The 17,188-nt window shown below is 51.0% G+C and overlaps 2 protein-coding genes across 9 annotated transcripts in view; one reads left to right on the top strand and one right to left on the bottom strand.

Moving 5' to 3' along the window:
• LOC143022627 (uncharacterized) overlaps positions 1-17,188 on the bottom strand; it is a 179,800-nt gene that overhangs the window by 151,674 nt on the left and 10,938 nt on the right. For 3 of the 8 annotated variants that reach the window (XR_012966105.1, XR_012966104.1, XR_012966106.1), the window contains exons 1-2: positions 3,176-3,266; positions 412-496 (exon numbers count right to left, since the gene is read on the bottom strand). The exons of 3 other annotated variants lie outside the window; for them this stretch is intronic. The gene's annotated coding sequence lies outside the window, so the exon portion shown is untranslated. Of the gene's footprint in view, positions 1-411; positions 497-3,175; positions 3,267-17,188 lie in introns of those variants that run through there. 2 more of the 8 variants (XM_076180935.1, XM_076180931.1) reach the window with 1 other exon arrangement.
• LOC143022633 (uncharacterized) lies at positions 11,054-15,359 on the top strand. The gene is made up of 3 exons (XM_076180945.1): positions 11,054-11,201; positions 11,336-12,777; positions 15,347-15,359. Exons 2-3 carry the CDS (start codon positions 11,426-11,428, stop codon positions 15,357-15,359), a joined length of 1,365 nt encoding a protein of 454 aa, XP_076037060.1. The 5' UTR covers positions 11,054-11,201; positions 11,336-11,425.

Here is a 17,188-nt window from a genome sequence, read left to right on the forward strand (position 1 = left end):
TATGCTACACTTCTTCGTATTAAAGTCCACTTCCCATTTCTGACTCCAGTTCCATACCCTATTTAGGTCTTCTTGCAGTGCTTCACAGTCCTCATCAGTTTCTATTTTCCTTAGCAGTTTGGCGTCATCGGCAAAGAAGCTCATGTAGCAGTTCACGTCCTCATCCATGTCATTCATATAGATAGCAAACATTATTGGTGCCAGCACAGATCCAAACACTTGTCTACATTAACTAAATTCCAATTGTAACCAGTTAATACTGATGTACCTTTAGGGTTTGCATTTTTGGGAGAAATTTCCAGAAAAAATAATACCTTTCATTTATAAAGGCATAATAAATGCAGCACAAAAGTCAAAACTTTACATAGCATAAACCAATTCAAGGTGGTCATAACTGTAAATGCACTTTACTTATGAACTACAGCCTCCTCTCAATCCTCTGTAAATGCACACTGGTAACCTCCACTCGTTCAGAAGATCGAGGCACTCTCCTTACCTGCAATAAATGCAATTGTTATTTACATTTACTTACAAAGAGCATCATGCAACTGTTAAATCTACCGAATCCATGCAATGCAAGCTAGGAATCTTCATACAATTCTTGCAATCAATGACCAGTCATTCTTAGTCCTATGTAATTTCTATGATAAAGATTCCCGGGCAAAGCCTAGGTCAGGGACCACTTTGGCAAATGTGCAAAGCCTGGCACACTACTTTTCCAGGATGTGAAACCCATAGCTCACCATAATATAACTACAGTAATAAATTAGTGCAAGGGAATCACATGAGAGGTACAAAGTAAAAAATAAAACAAGATAAAGGAGGCTGATGTGAAATGGGATAAGAGTATGATAAAATCTTTTAAGTAATAAAAAATGTTTGGGAATGAAACTGAAGAAAGGCAAATTAAGTAGAGAAAAAGTAAAAGGTGTAGATGTAGAGATGATAATGGAAGAGAAGGCAGCAAGAGGAAGGTGGGCAGAGTATTTTAGGGGGCTGCTAAATGTGAAGGAGGATAGATAGGGAAAGGTAGTTGTAGTGGGAAGCGCTAAGAAAATGACCATGATGAGCAAGGGAAATGGAGAAATAAGGAAAGATGAAGTGAAGGCAGTTAAGATGAGAGCAGGTAAGGCACCTGGGTTGGATTGATGCCATGCAGAATGTCTGAAAAAAGGAAGTACAGTGATGGACTGGCTGGTGAGGTTAATGTTTAGGAGAGGGTAGTGTGCTGGAGGACTGGAGGAGTGCCTGTATAGTTCCACTTTACAAGGTGAAAAGTGTGAGTAATAGTTTCAGAGGGATCAGCTTTTTAAGTAGTTGGCAAGGCTTATGGGAGGGTCTTGATCAAGTGGATTAGTAGAGGAACGGGAGTAACTGGTGAGGAACAGTGTGTTTAGGACAGGTAGGAGGTTGCGTAGATCAGATTTTTGTGGTAAGATATGTGAGAAAGCTATAGGAAAAGGTAAGGATGTATTATGGGCTTTTATGGATTTGGAAAAGGTTTATGAAAGGGTAGACAGGAAGGCACTGTGGGATGTATTGCAGATATATGGAATAGGAGGAAAGCTAGAGCAGGAAAGAGCAGTCCAGAGTTTTTACAATAGTAGAGCTTGTGTTAGGATTAGAAACTGAGTTGTTTGAGGTAAAGGTAGGATGTGTTATGTTGCCCTGGCTCTTCAATTTATACATGGATGGGGTGGTGCGAGAGCAAGGGTCGTGGGTCAGGGATTGGAGATGGTTAAAGAAAATTGAGAAAAGTGAGAGATAAACCAGTTGTTCTCCAACAACTGCTTGTACCACGATCAGGAGGTATTGAGGAAGTTAGTGACAGTTTGGGAAGGTGTGTGGAAGAAGTGCAAGAAAAATGTGGATAAAAGTAAGGTGATGATATGTACAAGGAGTGGCAGCAGACTGGGAGAGAGTACCGAGTAAGACTGGAAGTGGATAGTTCTAGATACTTCAGTGCGAATGTGGTGGGAAAGCGAGAAGTGGAGGTATAATGTAGATTGAAAGTAGCGAGTAAATGCCTTGGGGGGATTAAAAAGTGTAACGAGAGATAGACATTTGGGAATGGATGCTAAGAGGAGTGCATGATTGACTGTGCTAACAGCACTGTATGGGACAAACTTGGAACATAAGAGGAAGAGGAGTTTGAATGCGAGATGAAATGCCCGTTAAGTATGATAGGGGTTACTAAGCTAGATAGAGAAATGAGGCAAGGAGAACAGGGGTGGAAAGGGTATTGGGAGATAAGGTTGATGAAAGTATTGAGATGGTTTGGAAACATGAAAAGCATGATTGAAGAAAGACTAGTAAAAGGTGTGGAAGGCAGAGGTGGAAGGAGTAAACAAAGGGTTGACTTAGGAGATGGATGGATGGGGTAAAAGGGGCACTGAGAAAGGGTAACATCTATTGAAGAAAGACAGGAGAGGACAGATAGGGGTGAATGAAGAATGGTTGTATAGATGATGCTGTGATGCACCAGGGGGAGTGTGGTGGGGGATGGGGGGGTGAGGAATTATGAAAAATAAATTGGCGCAGCCTGGAGGGATTTCTCCCAGTATTTTCTTCATGAGGGGATGAGAGGGGTTTACAGATTTAATAAAGCGGCCCTGCTGTGGATGTGTTGCGTCTTGCAACACCGCTTCTGACCCAGGGCAGAGGACAAAATGCAGGGATGACCTGTCATCCAGGAGGTGCCAAAATAAGAGGGAGGGAAGAGGGTAGAGGGGAGTGGAGTATGTAGGGGATGGAATGGGTGGGAGTGATTTCTATGCCTTCATTTTCTGGCTACTTCACTGTTTATTCCAATGCAAAATTCATATAATACAGTCAAATATTCAGGGCTCCTTTGACCTTGTTTTATCATAAATGTCAGCCTTGTAGGCGGCGTGTACAGACTAAATTGCAACCCCCCCCCCCCACATGCGAGGGCCCTGGGTGTATATATGCAGTATCCAACTTCTGCACGACTATTGGTAACCACATGCTGTGCCGAGCAGTGGATATACGGTATATGTTGAGACATTCTGACAGGTTGACGTAAGCAGAGTACGAAACACAGGAGTCTTAGTCTTGAGTTTATTCCTGACTATTTTTGCAGGTATGCTTTTTCAAAGGAATGAGTTTACAAATGGGCTGTGAGCATTTAACATGTGAATATCGAAAGACCTACCCGTCTCCTTAACAAGTGGGAGAAAACAGTTTCCGCCTTTTTATGCAGTTGCCCTGGAACGAGGTTTGCTTGCTCGATGAATACCATGTTCGGCTTCTGTTTGTGGTAAACATCGTCACTAAGACAAGCAAAATTTGAACTTCGATTTTTCGTAGGTGCGCGTTTTTAGCAATCCTCATTTCGAATTTAGGCTCGTTCACAAAAATGCGCAACTTAAAAAACAAGCCCTAGCAGGTGAAGTTGAGGAGACCATACAAGACTATAAATTTAGTATAAAAAACTTGGCCAATTTTGGGAGTGTTGAGGCCGCAAGGCACATGTGCACCTGTAGCGTCCACCAAGCTCATATCCGGCGTCCACAATTAAAGCGTCGCCACGTGAACCCAGAACCATCTTTCGATTGTAACCATCATTAACAACGTAGGAAATAATGTTGATATGATCAAAAACTGTCACACCTTGATAGCTCGCCGTGTAATGCCGAGAATTTGGAGTATGGTAGAAAATATTTATTGGATTATGGTCTCCACGGATCCCCTTACCGGTCGGAGGACAGAGGGGGGAGAGAGGACAGAGAGAGGGAGAGGAAAAAACCTTTATGTAACATTAGGAGACCATTTTGTCGGGTTTTTTTCATTTATACCTTCTCACTGGCAAGGGGAGGGGAGGGCAGGGCACGAGCAAGGGGAGGGGAGGGCAGGGCACGAGCAAGGGGAGGGGAGGGGAGGGGAGGGGAGGGCAGGGCACGAGCAAGGGGAGGGGAGGGGAGGGCAGGGCACGAGCAAGGGGAGGGGAGGGCAGGGCACGAGCAAGGGGAGGGGAGGGGAGGGCAGGGCACGAGCAAGGGAAGGGAAGGGCAGGGCAGGGGCAGGGCAGGGCAGGACGAGAGCAAGGGGAGGGGAGGGGAGGGCAGGACGAGAGCAAGGGAGGGGAGGGGAGGGCAGGACGAGAGCAAGGGGAGGGGAGGGGAGGGGAGGGGAGGGCAGGACGAGAGCAAGGGGAGGGGAGGGCAGGGCGAGAGCAAGGGGAAGGGAGAGGAGGGCAGGGCACGGCGAGAGCAAGGGGAAGGGAGAGAAGGGCAGGGCACGGCGAGAGCAAGGGGAGAGGAGGGGAGGGCAGGGCGAGAGCAAGGGGAGGGGAGGGGAGGGCAGGGCAGGACGAGAGCAAGGGGAGGGGAGGGGAGGGCAGGGAAAGGCGATATCAAGGGGAGGGGAGGGCAGGGCAGGGCGAGAACAAGGGGAGGGGAGGGGAGGGCAGTGCAAGGGGAGGGGGAGGGCAGGGCAAGAGCAAGGAGGGGAGGGGAGGGGAGGGAGCAGGCGAGAGCAAGGGGAGGGGGAGGGGAGGGGAGGGCGAGAGCAAGGGCAGGCAAGGGGAGGGGAGGGCGAGAGCAAGGGCAGGGCGAGAGCAAGGGCAGGGGAGGGGAGGGCAAGGCAGGGCGAGAGCAAGGGCAAGGGCAGGGGAGGGGAGGGCAGGGCAGGGCGAGAGCAAGGGGAGGGGAGGGCAGGGCAGGAGAGGGCAGGGCGAGAGCAAGGGGAGGGCAGGGCAGGGCAGGGCGAGAGCAAGGGCAGGGGAGGGCAGGGCAGGGCGAGAGCAAGGGCAGGGGAGGGGAGGGCAGGGCGAGAGCAAGGGCAGGGGAGGGAGGGCAGGCGAGAGAAGGCAGGGGAGGGCAGGGTGAGAGCAAGGGGTGGGGAGGGCAGGGTGAGAGCAAGGGGAGGGGAGGGGAGGGGAGGGGAGGGGAGGGCAGGGCACGAGCAAGGGGAGGGGAGGGGAGGGCAGGGCACGAGGGAAGGGAGGGGAGGGCAGGGCACGAGCAAGGGGAGGGCAGGGCACGAGCAAGGGGAGGGCAGGGCACGAGCAAGGGGAGGGGAGGGGAGGGGAGGGCAGGGCGCGAGCAAGGGGAGGGGAGGGGAGGGCAGGGCGCGAGCAAGGGGAGGGCAGGGCGCGAGCAAGGGGAGGGGAGGGGAGGGCAGGGCAAGAGCAAGGGGAGGGGAGGGCAGGGCGAGAGCAAGGGAAGGGGAGGAGAGGAGGGCAGGGCAGGGCAGGACGAGAGCAAGGGGAGGGGAGGGGAGGGGAGGGCAGGACGAGAGCGAGGGGAGGGGAGGGAGGGGAGGGGAGGGCAGAACGAGAGCAAGGGGAGGGGAGGGGAGGGCAGGACGAGAGCAAGGGGAGGGGAGGGGAGGGGAGGGCAGGGCGAGAGCAAGGGGAAGGGAGAGGAGGGCAGGGAAGGGAGAGAAGGGCAGGGCAGGGCGAGAGCAAGGGGAGAGGAGGGGAGGGCAGGGCAGGGCGAGAGCAAGGGGAGGGGAGGGGAGGGTAGGGCAGGACGAGAGCGAGGGGAGGGGAAGGCAGGGTAGGGCGAGATCAAGGGGAGGGGAGGGCAGGGCAGGACGTGAGCAAGGGGAGGGGAGGGGAGGGGAGGGCAGGGCAAGAGCAAGGGGAGGGGAGGGGAGGGCAGGGCAGGGCGAGAGCAAGGGGAGGGGAGGGGAGGGCAGGGGAGGGCGAGAGCAAGGGCAGGGGAGGGGAGGGCAGGGCGAGAGCAAGGGCAGGGGAGGGGAGGGCAAGGCAGCCGAGAGCAAGGGCAGGGGAGGGGAGGGCAGGGCAGGGCGAGAGCAAGGGGAGGGGAGGGGAGGGCAGGGCAGGGCAGGGCGAGAGCAAGGGCAGGGGAGGGCAGGGCGAGAGCAAGGGCAGGGGAGGGGAGGGCAGGGCGAGAGCAAGGGCAGGGGAGGGGAGGGCAGGGCGAGAGCAAGGGCAGGGGAGGGCAGGGCGAGAGCAAGGGCAGGGGAGGGCAGGGTGAGAGCAAGGGGAGGGGAGGGCAGGGTGAGAGCAAGGGGAGGGGCAGGGAGGGGAGGGCAGGGCACGAGCAAGGGACGGGGAGGGAAGGGGAGGGAAGGGGAGGGGAGGGCAGGGCACGAGCAAGGGGGAGGGCAGGGCACGAGCAAGGGAGGAAGGGCACGAGCAAGGGGAGGGGAGGGGAGGGCAGGGCGCGAGCAAGGGGAGGGGAGGGGAGGGCAGGGCAAGAGCAAGGGGAGGGGAGGGCAGGGCAGGGCGAGAGCAAGGGAAGGGGAGGAGAGGAGAGGGCAGGGCAGGGCAGGGCAGGGCAGGACGAGAGCAAGGGGAGGGGAGGGCAGGACGAGAGCAAGGGGAGGGGAGGGAGGGGAGGGAGGGGAGGGGAGGGCAGAACGAGAGCAAGGGGAGGGGAGGGGAGGGCAGGACGAGAGCAAGGGGAGGGGAGGGGAGGGAAGGGAAGGGCGAGAGCAAGAGGGAGAGGAGGGCAGGGCACGGCGAGAGCAAGGGGATGGGTGAGGAGGGCAGGGCACGGCGAGAGCAAGGGGAAGGGAGAGAAGGGCAGGGCACGGCGAGAGCAAGGGGAGAGGAGGGGAGGGCAGGGCAGGGCGAGAGCAAGGGGAGGGGAGGGGAGGGTAGGGCAGGACGAGAGCAAGGGGAGGGGAGGGGAAGGCAGGGTAGGGCGAGATCAAGGGGAGGGGAGGGCAGGGCAGGACGTGAGCAAGGGGAGGGGAGGGGAGGGCAGGGCAAGAGCAAGGGGAGGGGAGGGGAGGGGAGGGGAGGGCAGGGCGAGAGCAAGGGGAGGGGAGGGGAGGGCAGGGGAGGGCGAGAGCAAGGGCAGGGGAGGGGAGGGCAGGGCGAGAGCAAGGGCAGGGCGAGAGCAAGGGCAGGGGAGGGGAGGGCAAGGCAGGGCGAGAGCAAGGGCAGGGGAGGGGAGGGCAGGGCAGGGCGAGAGCAAGGGGAGGGGAGGGGAGGGCAGGGGAGGGCAGGGCGAGAGCAAGGGGAGGGGAGGGCAGGGCAGGGCGAGAGCAAGGGCAGGGGAGGGGAGGGCAGGGCGAGAGCAAGGGCAGGGGAGGGGAGGGCAGGGCGAGAGCAAGGGCAGGGGAGGGGAGGGCAGGGCGAGAGCAAGGGCAGGGGAGGGCAGGGTGAGAGCAAGGGGAGGGGAGGGCAGGGTGAGAGCAAGGGGAGGGGAAGGGAGGGGAGGGGAGGGGAGGGCAGGGCACGAGCAAGGGAAGGGGAGGGAAGGGGAGGGAAGGGGAGGGGAGGGGAGGGGAGGGCAGGGCACGAGCAAGGGGAGGGCAGGGCACGAGCAAGGGGAGGGGAAGGCAGGGCACGAGCAAGGGGAGGGGAGGGGAGGGGAGGGGAGGGGAGGGCAGGGCGCGAGCAAGGGGAGGGGAGGGGAGGGCAGGGCAAGAGCAAGGGGAGGGGAGGGCAGGGCAGGGCGAGAGCAAGGGAAGGGGAGGGGAGGGCAGGGCAGGGCAGGGCAGGGCAGGACGAGAGCAAGGGGAGGGGAGGGAGGGGAGGGGAGGGCAGGACGAGAGCAAGGGGAGGGGAGGGAGGGGAGGGGAGGGCAGAACGAGAGCAAGGGGAGGGGAGGGGAGGGCAGGACGAGAGCAAGGGGAGGGGAGGGGAGGGGAGGGGAGGGGAGGGCAGGGCGAGAGCAAGGGGAAGGGAGAGGAGGGCAGGGCACGGCGAGAGCAAGGGGAAGGGAGAGAAGGGCAGGGCACGGCGAGAGCAAGGGGAGAGGAGGGGAGGGCAGGGCAGGGCGAGAGCAAGGGGAGGGGAGGGGAGGGTAGGGCAGGACGAGAGCAAGGGGAGGGGAGGGGAAGGCAGGGTAGGGCGAGATCAAGGGGAGGGGAGGGCAGGGCAGGACGTGAGCAAGGGGAGGGGAGGGGAGGGCAGGGCAAGAGCAAGGGGAGGGGAGGGGAGGGCAGGGCGAGAGCAAGGGGAGGGGAGGGGAGGGCAGGGCAGGGCGAGAGCAAGGGGAGGGGAGGGGAGGGCAGGGGAGGGCGAGAGCAAGGGCAGGGGAGGGGAGGGCAGGGCGAGAGCAAGGGCAGGGCGAGAGCAAGGGCAGGGGAGGGGAGGGCAAGGCAGGGCGAGAGCAAGGGCAGGGGAGGGGAGGGCAGGGCAGGGCGAGAGCAAGGGGAGGGGAGGGCAGGGCAGGGCGAGAGCAAGGGGAGGGGAGGGCAGGGCAGGGCGAGAGCAAGGGCAGGGGAGGGGAGGGCAGGGCGAGAGCAAGGGCAGGGGAGGGGAGGGCAGGGCGAGAGCAAGGGCAGGGGAGGGGAGGGCAGGGCGAGAGCAAGGGCAGGGGAGGGCAGGGTGAGAGCAAGGGGAGGGGAGGGCAGGGTGAGAGCAAGGGGAGGGGAAGGGAGGAGAGGTCAGGGTAGGGAGGGGAGGGGAAGGGAGGAGAGGTCAGGGTAGGGAGGGGAGGGCAGGGCAGGGCGAGAGCATGGGGAGGGGAGGGGAGGGGAGGGCAGGGCGAGAGCAAGGGGAGGGGAGGGCAGGGCGAGAGCAAGGGGAGGGGAGGGCAGTGCGAGAGCAAGGGGAGGGGAGGGGAGGGCATTGCGAGAGCAAGGGGAGGGGAGGGGAGGGGAGGGCATTGCGAGAGCAAGGGGAGGGGAGGGGAGGGCATTGCGAGAGCAAGGGGAGGGGAGGGGAGGGCATTGCGAGAGCAAGGGGAGGGGAGGGGAGGGCATTGCGAGAGCAAGGGGAGGGGAGGGGAGGGCATTGCGAGAGCAAGGGGAGGGGAGGGGAGGGGAGGGCATTGCGAGAGCAAGGGGAGGGGAGGGGAGGGCATTGCGAGAGCAAGGGGAGGGGAGGGGAGGGCATTGCGAGAGCAAGGGGAGGGGAGGGCATTGCGAGAGCAAGGGGAGGGGAGGGCATTGCGAGAGCAAGGGGAGGGGAGGGGAGGGCATTGCGAGAGCAAGGGGAGGGCATTGCGAGAGCGAGGGAAGGGGAGGGCATTGCGAGAGCAAGGGGAGGGGAGGGGAGGGCATTGCGAGAGCAAGGGGAGGGGAGGGGAGGGCATTGCAAGAGCATGGGGAGGGGAAGGCATGGGGAGGGGAAGGCATGGGGAGGGGAAGGCATGGGGAGGGGAAGGCATGGGGAGGGGAAGGCATGGCGAGAGCAAGGGGAGGGGAGGGCCGGGCGAGAGCAAGGGAAGGGGAGGGGAGGGGAGGGGAGGGCAGGGCAGGGCGAAAGCAAGGGGAGGGGAAGATACAAAATATGAATTAACTAATATACTGAAGGACAGGAAATACAGTAATTATGGGTGACTAATTCAAAAGAAATATGTTGGGAGGAAATTACAGTGAAGGGTGGAGAGGAACTCTGGGGCAACGTCCTGCTCTACATGACCATTGAATACAGAATGACTCAGTGGATAAGGGAAAATACCAGATACAGAGGTAGTGAAGAACCATCAAGGCTGGATTTAATACTTATGACAGAGCCTGAAATTATCGATAAAATTTATTACAACACTCCGATAGGAAAGAGTGACCATGTACTAATAGAATTTGAGTTGAAAGAGCAAATGGATCAGAGTAGAAATGATAAACATAGAATAGGAAGACTAATATACAACAAAAATTTTGAGAAACCAAAAATTCTTTCAAAATGCGAACTGGGAAAAATTCCTAAATGAAGAAACAGGGATGGAAGAGAAATGGAATATACTAAAAGAAATTTACAATGAGGGAGTAAATAAGTACGTACAACAAATTTTTTTAAGAACATACATAAAAAGCTGGTACAACCAAAGGTGTAGCGAGGCTAAGGATAAAAGAGAAAGCTCGTTAGAAATGGAAAAGTGACAAGAAGGCAAGCAAATGGCAAATGTACATCAAACTAAGAAAAAAGTATTTAATACGCAGAGATGAAGAGAAACTATAAAAAATGCAAGGAAGAACCCAAACTATTTTACAGGTAGGTAAATGGCAAACTGAAGAACAAACAAGAAATAGAAAAGCTGCACCAAGGTAAACATAAATATACAGGAGAACTGGAAATAGCTGAAATTATGAACAACCATTTCAAATCGGTATTCACAACGGACAACTCGCCTAACTGAGGAAATAGAGAGATTCCCATCAATGAAAGAAATAATTGTAGCATAAGGAAATCAGCAACCAAATCAAAACCCTCGACATCAGAAAATCACATGGTCCAGAAGGAATTGCAAATTGGATACTGAAAGAATGCATTTCAGAATTAACAGACAAAATATACAATACAATTAAATTCTCACTTAAAGAAATAAAAGTGCCACAGGACTGGAAAAAGGCAAACATTGTACCAATTTATAAGGGAGGAAACAAGGAAGACCCATCAAATTACAGACCAGTATCCTTGACGAGCACAGCAGCAAAAATTTGCAAAAAGGTAGTCAGAAATTGATGGGTTAAACATTTGGAAGAAAAAACTATACTGAATCCAAATCAATTTGGATTCAGACAAGGAAGATCATGTACAACAAACTTAATCTACAAGATTAATAGACATAATACAAGAGAGCTGGTTGGGCAGACTGTGCCTTTCTGGACCTACAAAAGGCATTTGATAAGGTACCACACAAACTAATAAGATAGAATCAATAGGTGGCATCAGAGGAAAATTATTGGAATGGATGAAAGACTTCTTGATTGGGAGGAAAATGAGAATAGCAATTAGGGAAATTCTCAAATTGGGAGGAAATGATAAGTGCTGTCCCACAGGTATCAGTACTGGCCCGATCATGTTTGCTATACACATAAATGACATGGACGAAGGAGTAGTGTTGTATGAATTTCTTTGCAGATGATGCAAAAATACTAGAGAAAGTAAAAACTGGGGAAGATTGCAACTCGTTACAACAAGACTTGGACAAGATCTGGAAATGGACTCAAAAGTGGGAAGTGAAATTCAATATCAAGAAATGTAGTATAATGGAATTTGGAAAAAGTAAAAACAGAATATCGAGAGATTATAAAATTGGCGAGGGTCAAAAAAGTAAACTCCAAAAAAGATCTTAGAGTGATGATCAAAGACATGACATCGGATAAGTATATTAATAAAATAGTCGGAGAAACCTATAATTTATCGAGGTCAATAAAAGTGGTGTGGTAATTATTGTACACTGGCAGTAATTATTGTACACTGGCAACACTGGCGTAACTGTTTTCATGTTTGGTATCACTGTGTACTGTTAGTTACAGTCGCACCACAGGCGAGTGTAGTTCCCCTCTTGCAGCTCCTCTGTTGATGTGTAAGTTTATGTGTGTTTATTTTGTCCTGTTATGTACTGTGTTCATGCTGTGTTGCATGTTTGTCATAAATTGTTTATGTTGTGTTAATGTGTTGTATGGCTAACGCTAGATATTTTGTCTGTTTATGTTATAGATCTGAGAGCCGTTATTTTGTTGAATAAAGCTTGGAGTTTGCTACCAAGTGTTTCAGTCTCATAACAATTTATTCAACAAAATACTCGTCATGGCTAAGCTGCTTAAGCCATGTCGACTGGACACGGATCCCAGCTCTCCTACGGCGGCCAAGGAGTGGAAACACTGGCACCGAACCTTTCAAAACTTCATGGAGGAGAGTGGAGAGACCGCACCCAACAAGCTGAAGGCTCTAGTGAACTGTGTATCCCCGAGTGTGTACGAACTCATCGAAGACTGTGCTACGTATGAAGGTGCCGTTGCAAAACTAGAGTGTGTTTACGTCAAGTTACCGAATGAGATTTTTGCAAGGCATGTTTTGGCAACCCGACGACAGCAGTCAGGTGAATCCCTTGATGAATTTCTGAGAGAGTTACATAAACTAAGCAAGGGTTGTAACTTTAAAGCAGTCACAGCTGAACAATACCGGGAGGAGATGGTACGTGATGCGTTTATTAACGGTATTGCCTCAGCATTTATTCGTCAGCGCCTGCTAGAAAACAAGTCCTTGGATCTGGAGGCGGGGTACAGTCAGGCCCGTACATTGGATCTTGCCCAGCGTAATGCTGATTCCTACACGTCTTCCTTGCCTGTTCCTCATGCAGCTGCTTTAGTTCCAGGACGGCAAGGACAGCCTTGTGATGGCCAACAACCGCAGTCAACGAAAGAAGAGGCGGAAAGAAGATCACCTGTGGACTCGACTGTCGCTGCTGCACATTCGTCAAAGAAGAAATGCTATTTTTGTGGTAATGCATTACATATTACAGGTAGGAGTAGTTGTCCTGCCCGTGCTGTTACATGCAACAACTGTGGTAAGACAGGTCATTTTGCCAAAGTCTGTAGATCCAAGGGTAAGACTTCTGACAGCACTACTGCTACACTGTATAACCCCACTCTGCTCACACTTGCTGCCACTTTTCCAAAGAACCTTTCACATGCAGCTACAGACATCACTGTCAATGGTCATTCACTGAAAGCATTAATTGACTCGTGCAGTTCGGACAGTTTCATAAGTGAGAAAGTGGCACAGAAACTAAAGCTGACAGTAGTTCTTGCAAGCAAGGAGATTTCAATGGCATCAGCATCTTTGAATACTAGCTCCCCTGGGTATGTTATGGTAGACTTGGGTCATGTCAATCAGAATTATCCATGTGTTCAGCTAGGGGTTTTAAAGGATTTATGTTGTGATGTGATCTTGGGTCATGATTTTCAAAAGCAGCACGAGAGTGTAACTTTTCAGTATGGGGGAAATAAACCAAGTTTAAGGGTAACTAGTAACTGTGCCTTGGCAACAGCTGATATTGAGGAGCCTTCACTGTTTCCGAACTTACCCCAACAGTGTAAACCAATTGCAGTTAAATCCAGACGCTATAGTGAAGATGATCAGTTGTTTATAAGTGACCAGTTGTTGTTGTTGTTGTCGTTCCCTAGACTGTCTGTCCGAGCAGTCCCGTCTCCCCAAGGAAGGCCACAGTCGAGACTGGGTTTTCCCACAAATCCTTTATAGAGTGTATGTTGTGTTGTTTGCGTGCATGATTGTGTATAATGCAGTCTTCCATTATGTGTTGTATGGTATGGGGTGAAGTGTTACATCCTGGGCAGCTGTTCACAACACGGTCGTCCAGCCTCCTCTGGTAGCTTAGAAGTGCTGGGTGGTGACCGCATCGCAGTCTGGCCAAGTGGACTCTGTCCTTACGTGGGAGAGAGGATTCAGAAGGGTGGATATCAGGGGGTCTGGCATGCAGCAGTGTGTTGTCTTTCAGTGTGTTAATGGAGCGGTGAGTGATATGATTATGAATATGTTTCCGGAGGCTGGTATTTGGTGGTTGTGGAGGAAGAGAAGAGAGTATCTTTGTGTAATAAAGGTCTTTGGGTGTAGTTTTAATGTTTCTTGGTGTGTGTGGGTGTTCTGCTATGTAGTGTAACGGGTGTGATGTGTTTGTGGTGGCTGCAGCAAGTGTTTGTGTGCCTCTCATGTCGAGGTGTTCCTTGACTTTGAGGACTTTTGTTTCATGGTGTAAATGGTCTGTAGGTGATGTATTTGTGCAGCCTGTAATTGTTTTTAGGGCTTTGTTTTGTATGATTTGAAGGGTGTTGTGGTGTGTCTCACTGAGATTAGGAGCCCATGCAGGACTCGCATAATTCATCACTGAGCGTATACATTGTTTGTATATTGTTATATTAGTTTCTTTGTTTTGTCCAAATGTTGTTCCAGTGATTGACTTAAGTGCGTTAAGTCTAGGTGTGCATTTGTTTTTTATGTTTGTGAGGTGTTGTTTGAAAGACATGGATGTATCGTATGTTACACCAAGAATTTTCGGTGTGTTTGTGTGTGGTATTAGAGTGTTGTTGATGTAGAGATGAGGTATGTATTTGTGTTCTTTTGTCCAGTTGGTGAGAAGTGTTGCTGTAGATTTGGTTGGAGCTATTTTGAGTCTGTTTGTGATGAACCATGTGTTGAGTGTGTCAAGGTAAGGCTGGATTATTTCTGCAGCTTTGTCTGTGTTACGATGTGTGCATGTGATTGTTATGTCGTCTGCGTAAGAAGAGATTTGTATTTCTGAGGTGTCTGGCGTGGGTAAGTCATGCATGTATAGATTAAATAATGTGGGGGATAGAACTGAGCCCTGCGGTACTCCGTTCTTAATGTTTCTGATGTGCGATGATTGGCCATTATATGACACATGAGCATTCCTGCCTGCCAGATAATTGGCCAGCCATCTTTTGGTGTTATTGTGCATGTCTGTGTTATATATTTTATTTGTTAGGTTGTGGCGGGGGATAGCATCAAAAGCTTTACTAATGTCCAATGTTATAAGAAGTGTTCTGTGGTGGGGCCTATCTGAATTGATGCCATCAAAAATTCTTTGTGTGAGGTTTGTCAGAAGAGTGTTTGTGGAGTGTAGTGGCCTAAAACCGTGTTGTGAGTCAGCAAGGGGAATATATGGTGTGACAAGTTTAAGTATTAGGCGTTCAATGACTTTAGAGGGGGTGCAGAGAAGTGTGATTGGGCGGTGCGATGATGGGATTGTTGGGTCTTTGTTCGGTTTTGGGATGGTGATTATTTTACCATGCTTCCAGATGTCGGGTATAGTGTTGTGTGAATAGCTGTAGTTTGCAATGTTTGTGAGTGCGTGTATACCTTGTGGTCCAATGTGTTTTAGGTGGATGTTGCTTATGTTATCAGGGCCACAGGCAGATGAGTGCTTGAGACTATGCATTATGAGTTTTGTCTGACTGTCTATGAAGGGTGTATAGTCTGAGTCTGTGGGAAAGTCTTTCTTACGTCGAATGGTGCGTCGGTCGTCAGGGTGAGATGTAAGATGGCTCGTCTGTGCAAAATGATGTATGAGTGCGTTTGCTTGTTGTCTGTTTGAGGGTAGATTATCTGTTGTTGTGATTATTGCTGCGTGAGAGCGTGTAGTGTTAGTGTTGGATAGTGTGATGCTGTTGAGTGTTTTGTACAATTTGCTGGTGTTTGTTTTGTGATCAAGTGTATTGATAAAGTTTTGCCAATTTTGTGTTTTTTGTTCATGTATTTTATTGGCAATCACAGTGTTTAGTGTTTGTATTTGGTCTGCTATGTTTTGAGGGATAGGTGTGGGGGTATCGTGTTTAAGTGTGTCACGTTGTCTGATGAGGCCTTGGATTTCTGGTGTGAAGTTGGGGTTGTGTGATTTTCTGTTGCCTCTAGGGATGTATCTCTTGTCTGCGTTTTGTATGATTGTATTAAAAGCGTGCACAGCATTGTTTATGTTTGTGATTGGTGTACTGTTAAGTGTTTCAAAATGTTGTTCTGTCTCTTCATTAAAGGCTTCCCAGTTAGCTAAGTGACCAGTTATCACGCTTGCTATCTGAAAGTATCATTGAGCCAAGCATATCCCCATGGAGAGCACAGGTCGTAGTTGTAAAAGATCCACTTGACAGGCACAAAAAGAGACTTTGTATTGATTATTCTCAAACCATCAACCAGTACACAGAACTAGATGCATATCCCCTTCCAAGGATAGAGGACATGGTGCACAGTCTTGCAAAGTACAAGGTGTTTTCCACATTTGACTTGAAGAGCGCATACCACCAAATTAGCATTAAAGAGAGTGAGAGGAAGTACACTGCTTTTGAGGGTGCAGGGAAATTATATCAGTTTTGCAGAGTCCCATTTGGTGTCACTAATGGAGTAGCAGTATTTCAGAGAGCTATGGATAAGTTAGTTGGAGATGAGGGTCTTAAAGATACCTTCCCATATCTAGATAATATTACTGTAGCTGGATCAACTCAGGATGAACATGATAGCAATGTTAAGAAATTTTTGGAGGTTATTCAGAAACGGAAGCTTACCCTCAATGAATCTAAATCAGTTATGTCTGTGCCTACAATCAATGTTCTTGGGCATTGTGTTGGTAATAATGTCATAAGGCCTGACCCTGACAGATTACGTCCTCTCCAGGAATTACCACCTCCCACAAATATAGGGTCTTTGCGAAGAGTTCAAGGGTTGTTTGCATATTATGCTAAATGGATTCCTGGCTTCTCCGATAAAATCCAACCCTTGATAAACACAAAAACTTTTCCATTGAGTGAATCAGCACTAGCTGCCTTTAACACCTTGAAAAGGCAGCTTACGGATGCTTCTCTAAGGTCTGTGGATGAGAGCCTTCCTTTTGTTGTGGAGTGTGATGCTTCAGAGGTCGCTATCTCAGCAGTATTGAACCAGGGTGGCAGGCCAGTAGCTTTCATGTCAAGAACGCTTCAGGGAAGTGAGTTGCATTATCCTGCTGTAGAAAAGGAGGCTACAGCTATTATTGAAGCGGTTCGCAAGTGGAGTCATTTCTTAGCCAGAAGACATTTTACTCTGATTACTGATCAGCGCTCTGTAATGTTCATGTTGGATAACAGAAAAAGAACCAAGATAAAGAATAACAAGATACAAGAGTGGAGGCTTGAGCTGGCATCATTCAGTTATACGATACAATATCGTCCCGGGAAACAGAATGTTGCGCCAGATACCTTGTCTCGTGCATACTGCTGTTCTGTTTTCCCAATGTCGAATCTTACAGGCATTCATGAGAATCTTTGCCACCCTGGGGTAACTCGGCTTTTGCATTTTGTGCGATCTAAAAACCTCCCCTTCTCAACAGATGATGTGAAAAAGGTGTGTGCTTCTTGTAAAGTCTGTGCACAGCAAAAACCACAATTCCATCGTTCAGCACAAGGGGTCCTCATTAAAGCCACACAGCCGATGGAACGCCTCAGTATTGATTTCAAAGGACCTTTACCTTCCACCACAAACAATAAGTACATACTTACAGTTGTTGATGAATACTCGCGTTTTCCTTTTGCATTTCCTTGTTCAAATATGAATTCAAAAAACAGTAATCAAATGTCTTGAGTCTATCTTCAGTCTTTGTGGAATGCCGAGTTTCATTCATTCAGATCAAGGTCCTTCTTTCATTTCTCAAGAACTGAAGATGTACCTTTCTCAGAAGGGAGTTGCAACAAGTAAAACAACACCTTATCACCCAATAGGTAATGGTCAGGTTGAGAGGTACAACGGGATTATTTGGAAGGCTGTTTGTTTAACACTTGAATCTCATGGTTTGAAGAACCAACACTGGGAGATGGTGCTTCCCGAGGTTTTGCATTCAATAAGATCACTCTTATGCACTGCAACCAATGAGACTCCACATGAGCGTTTCTTCAGGTTCCAACGACGTTCTAGTTTCGGAAATGGATTACCAACATGGCTTTTGACCCCTGGGCAAGTGTTATTGCGGCGGCATGTTAGGTCTAGCAAACACGAACCATTAACTGATCA

This window comes from Oratosquilla oratoria, unplaced genomic scaffold (assembly GCF_046742065.1).
Source record: "Oratosquilla oratoria isolate Oo_2021 unplaced genomic scaffold, ASM4674206v1 SCAFFOLD129, whole genome shotgun sequence".
In the NCBI taxonomy this organism is placed as follows: Eukaryota; Metazoa; Arthropoda; class Malacostraca; order Stomatopoda; family Squillidae; genus Oratosquilla; species Oratosquilla oratoria.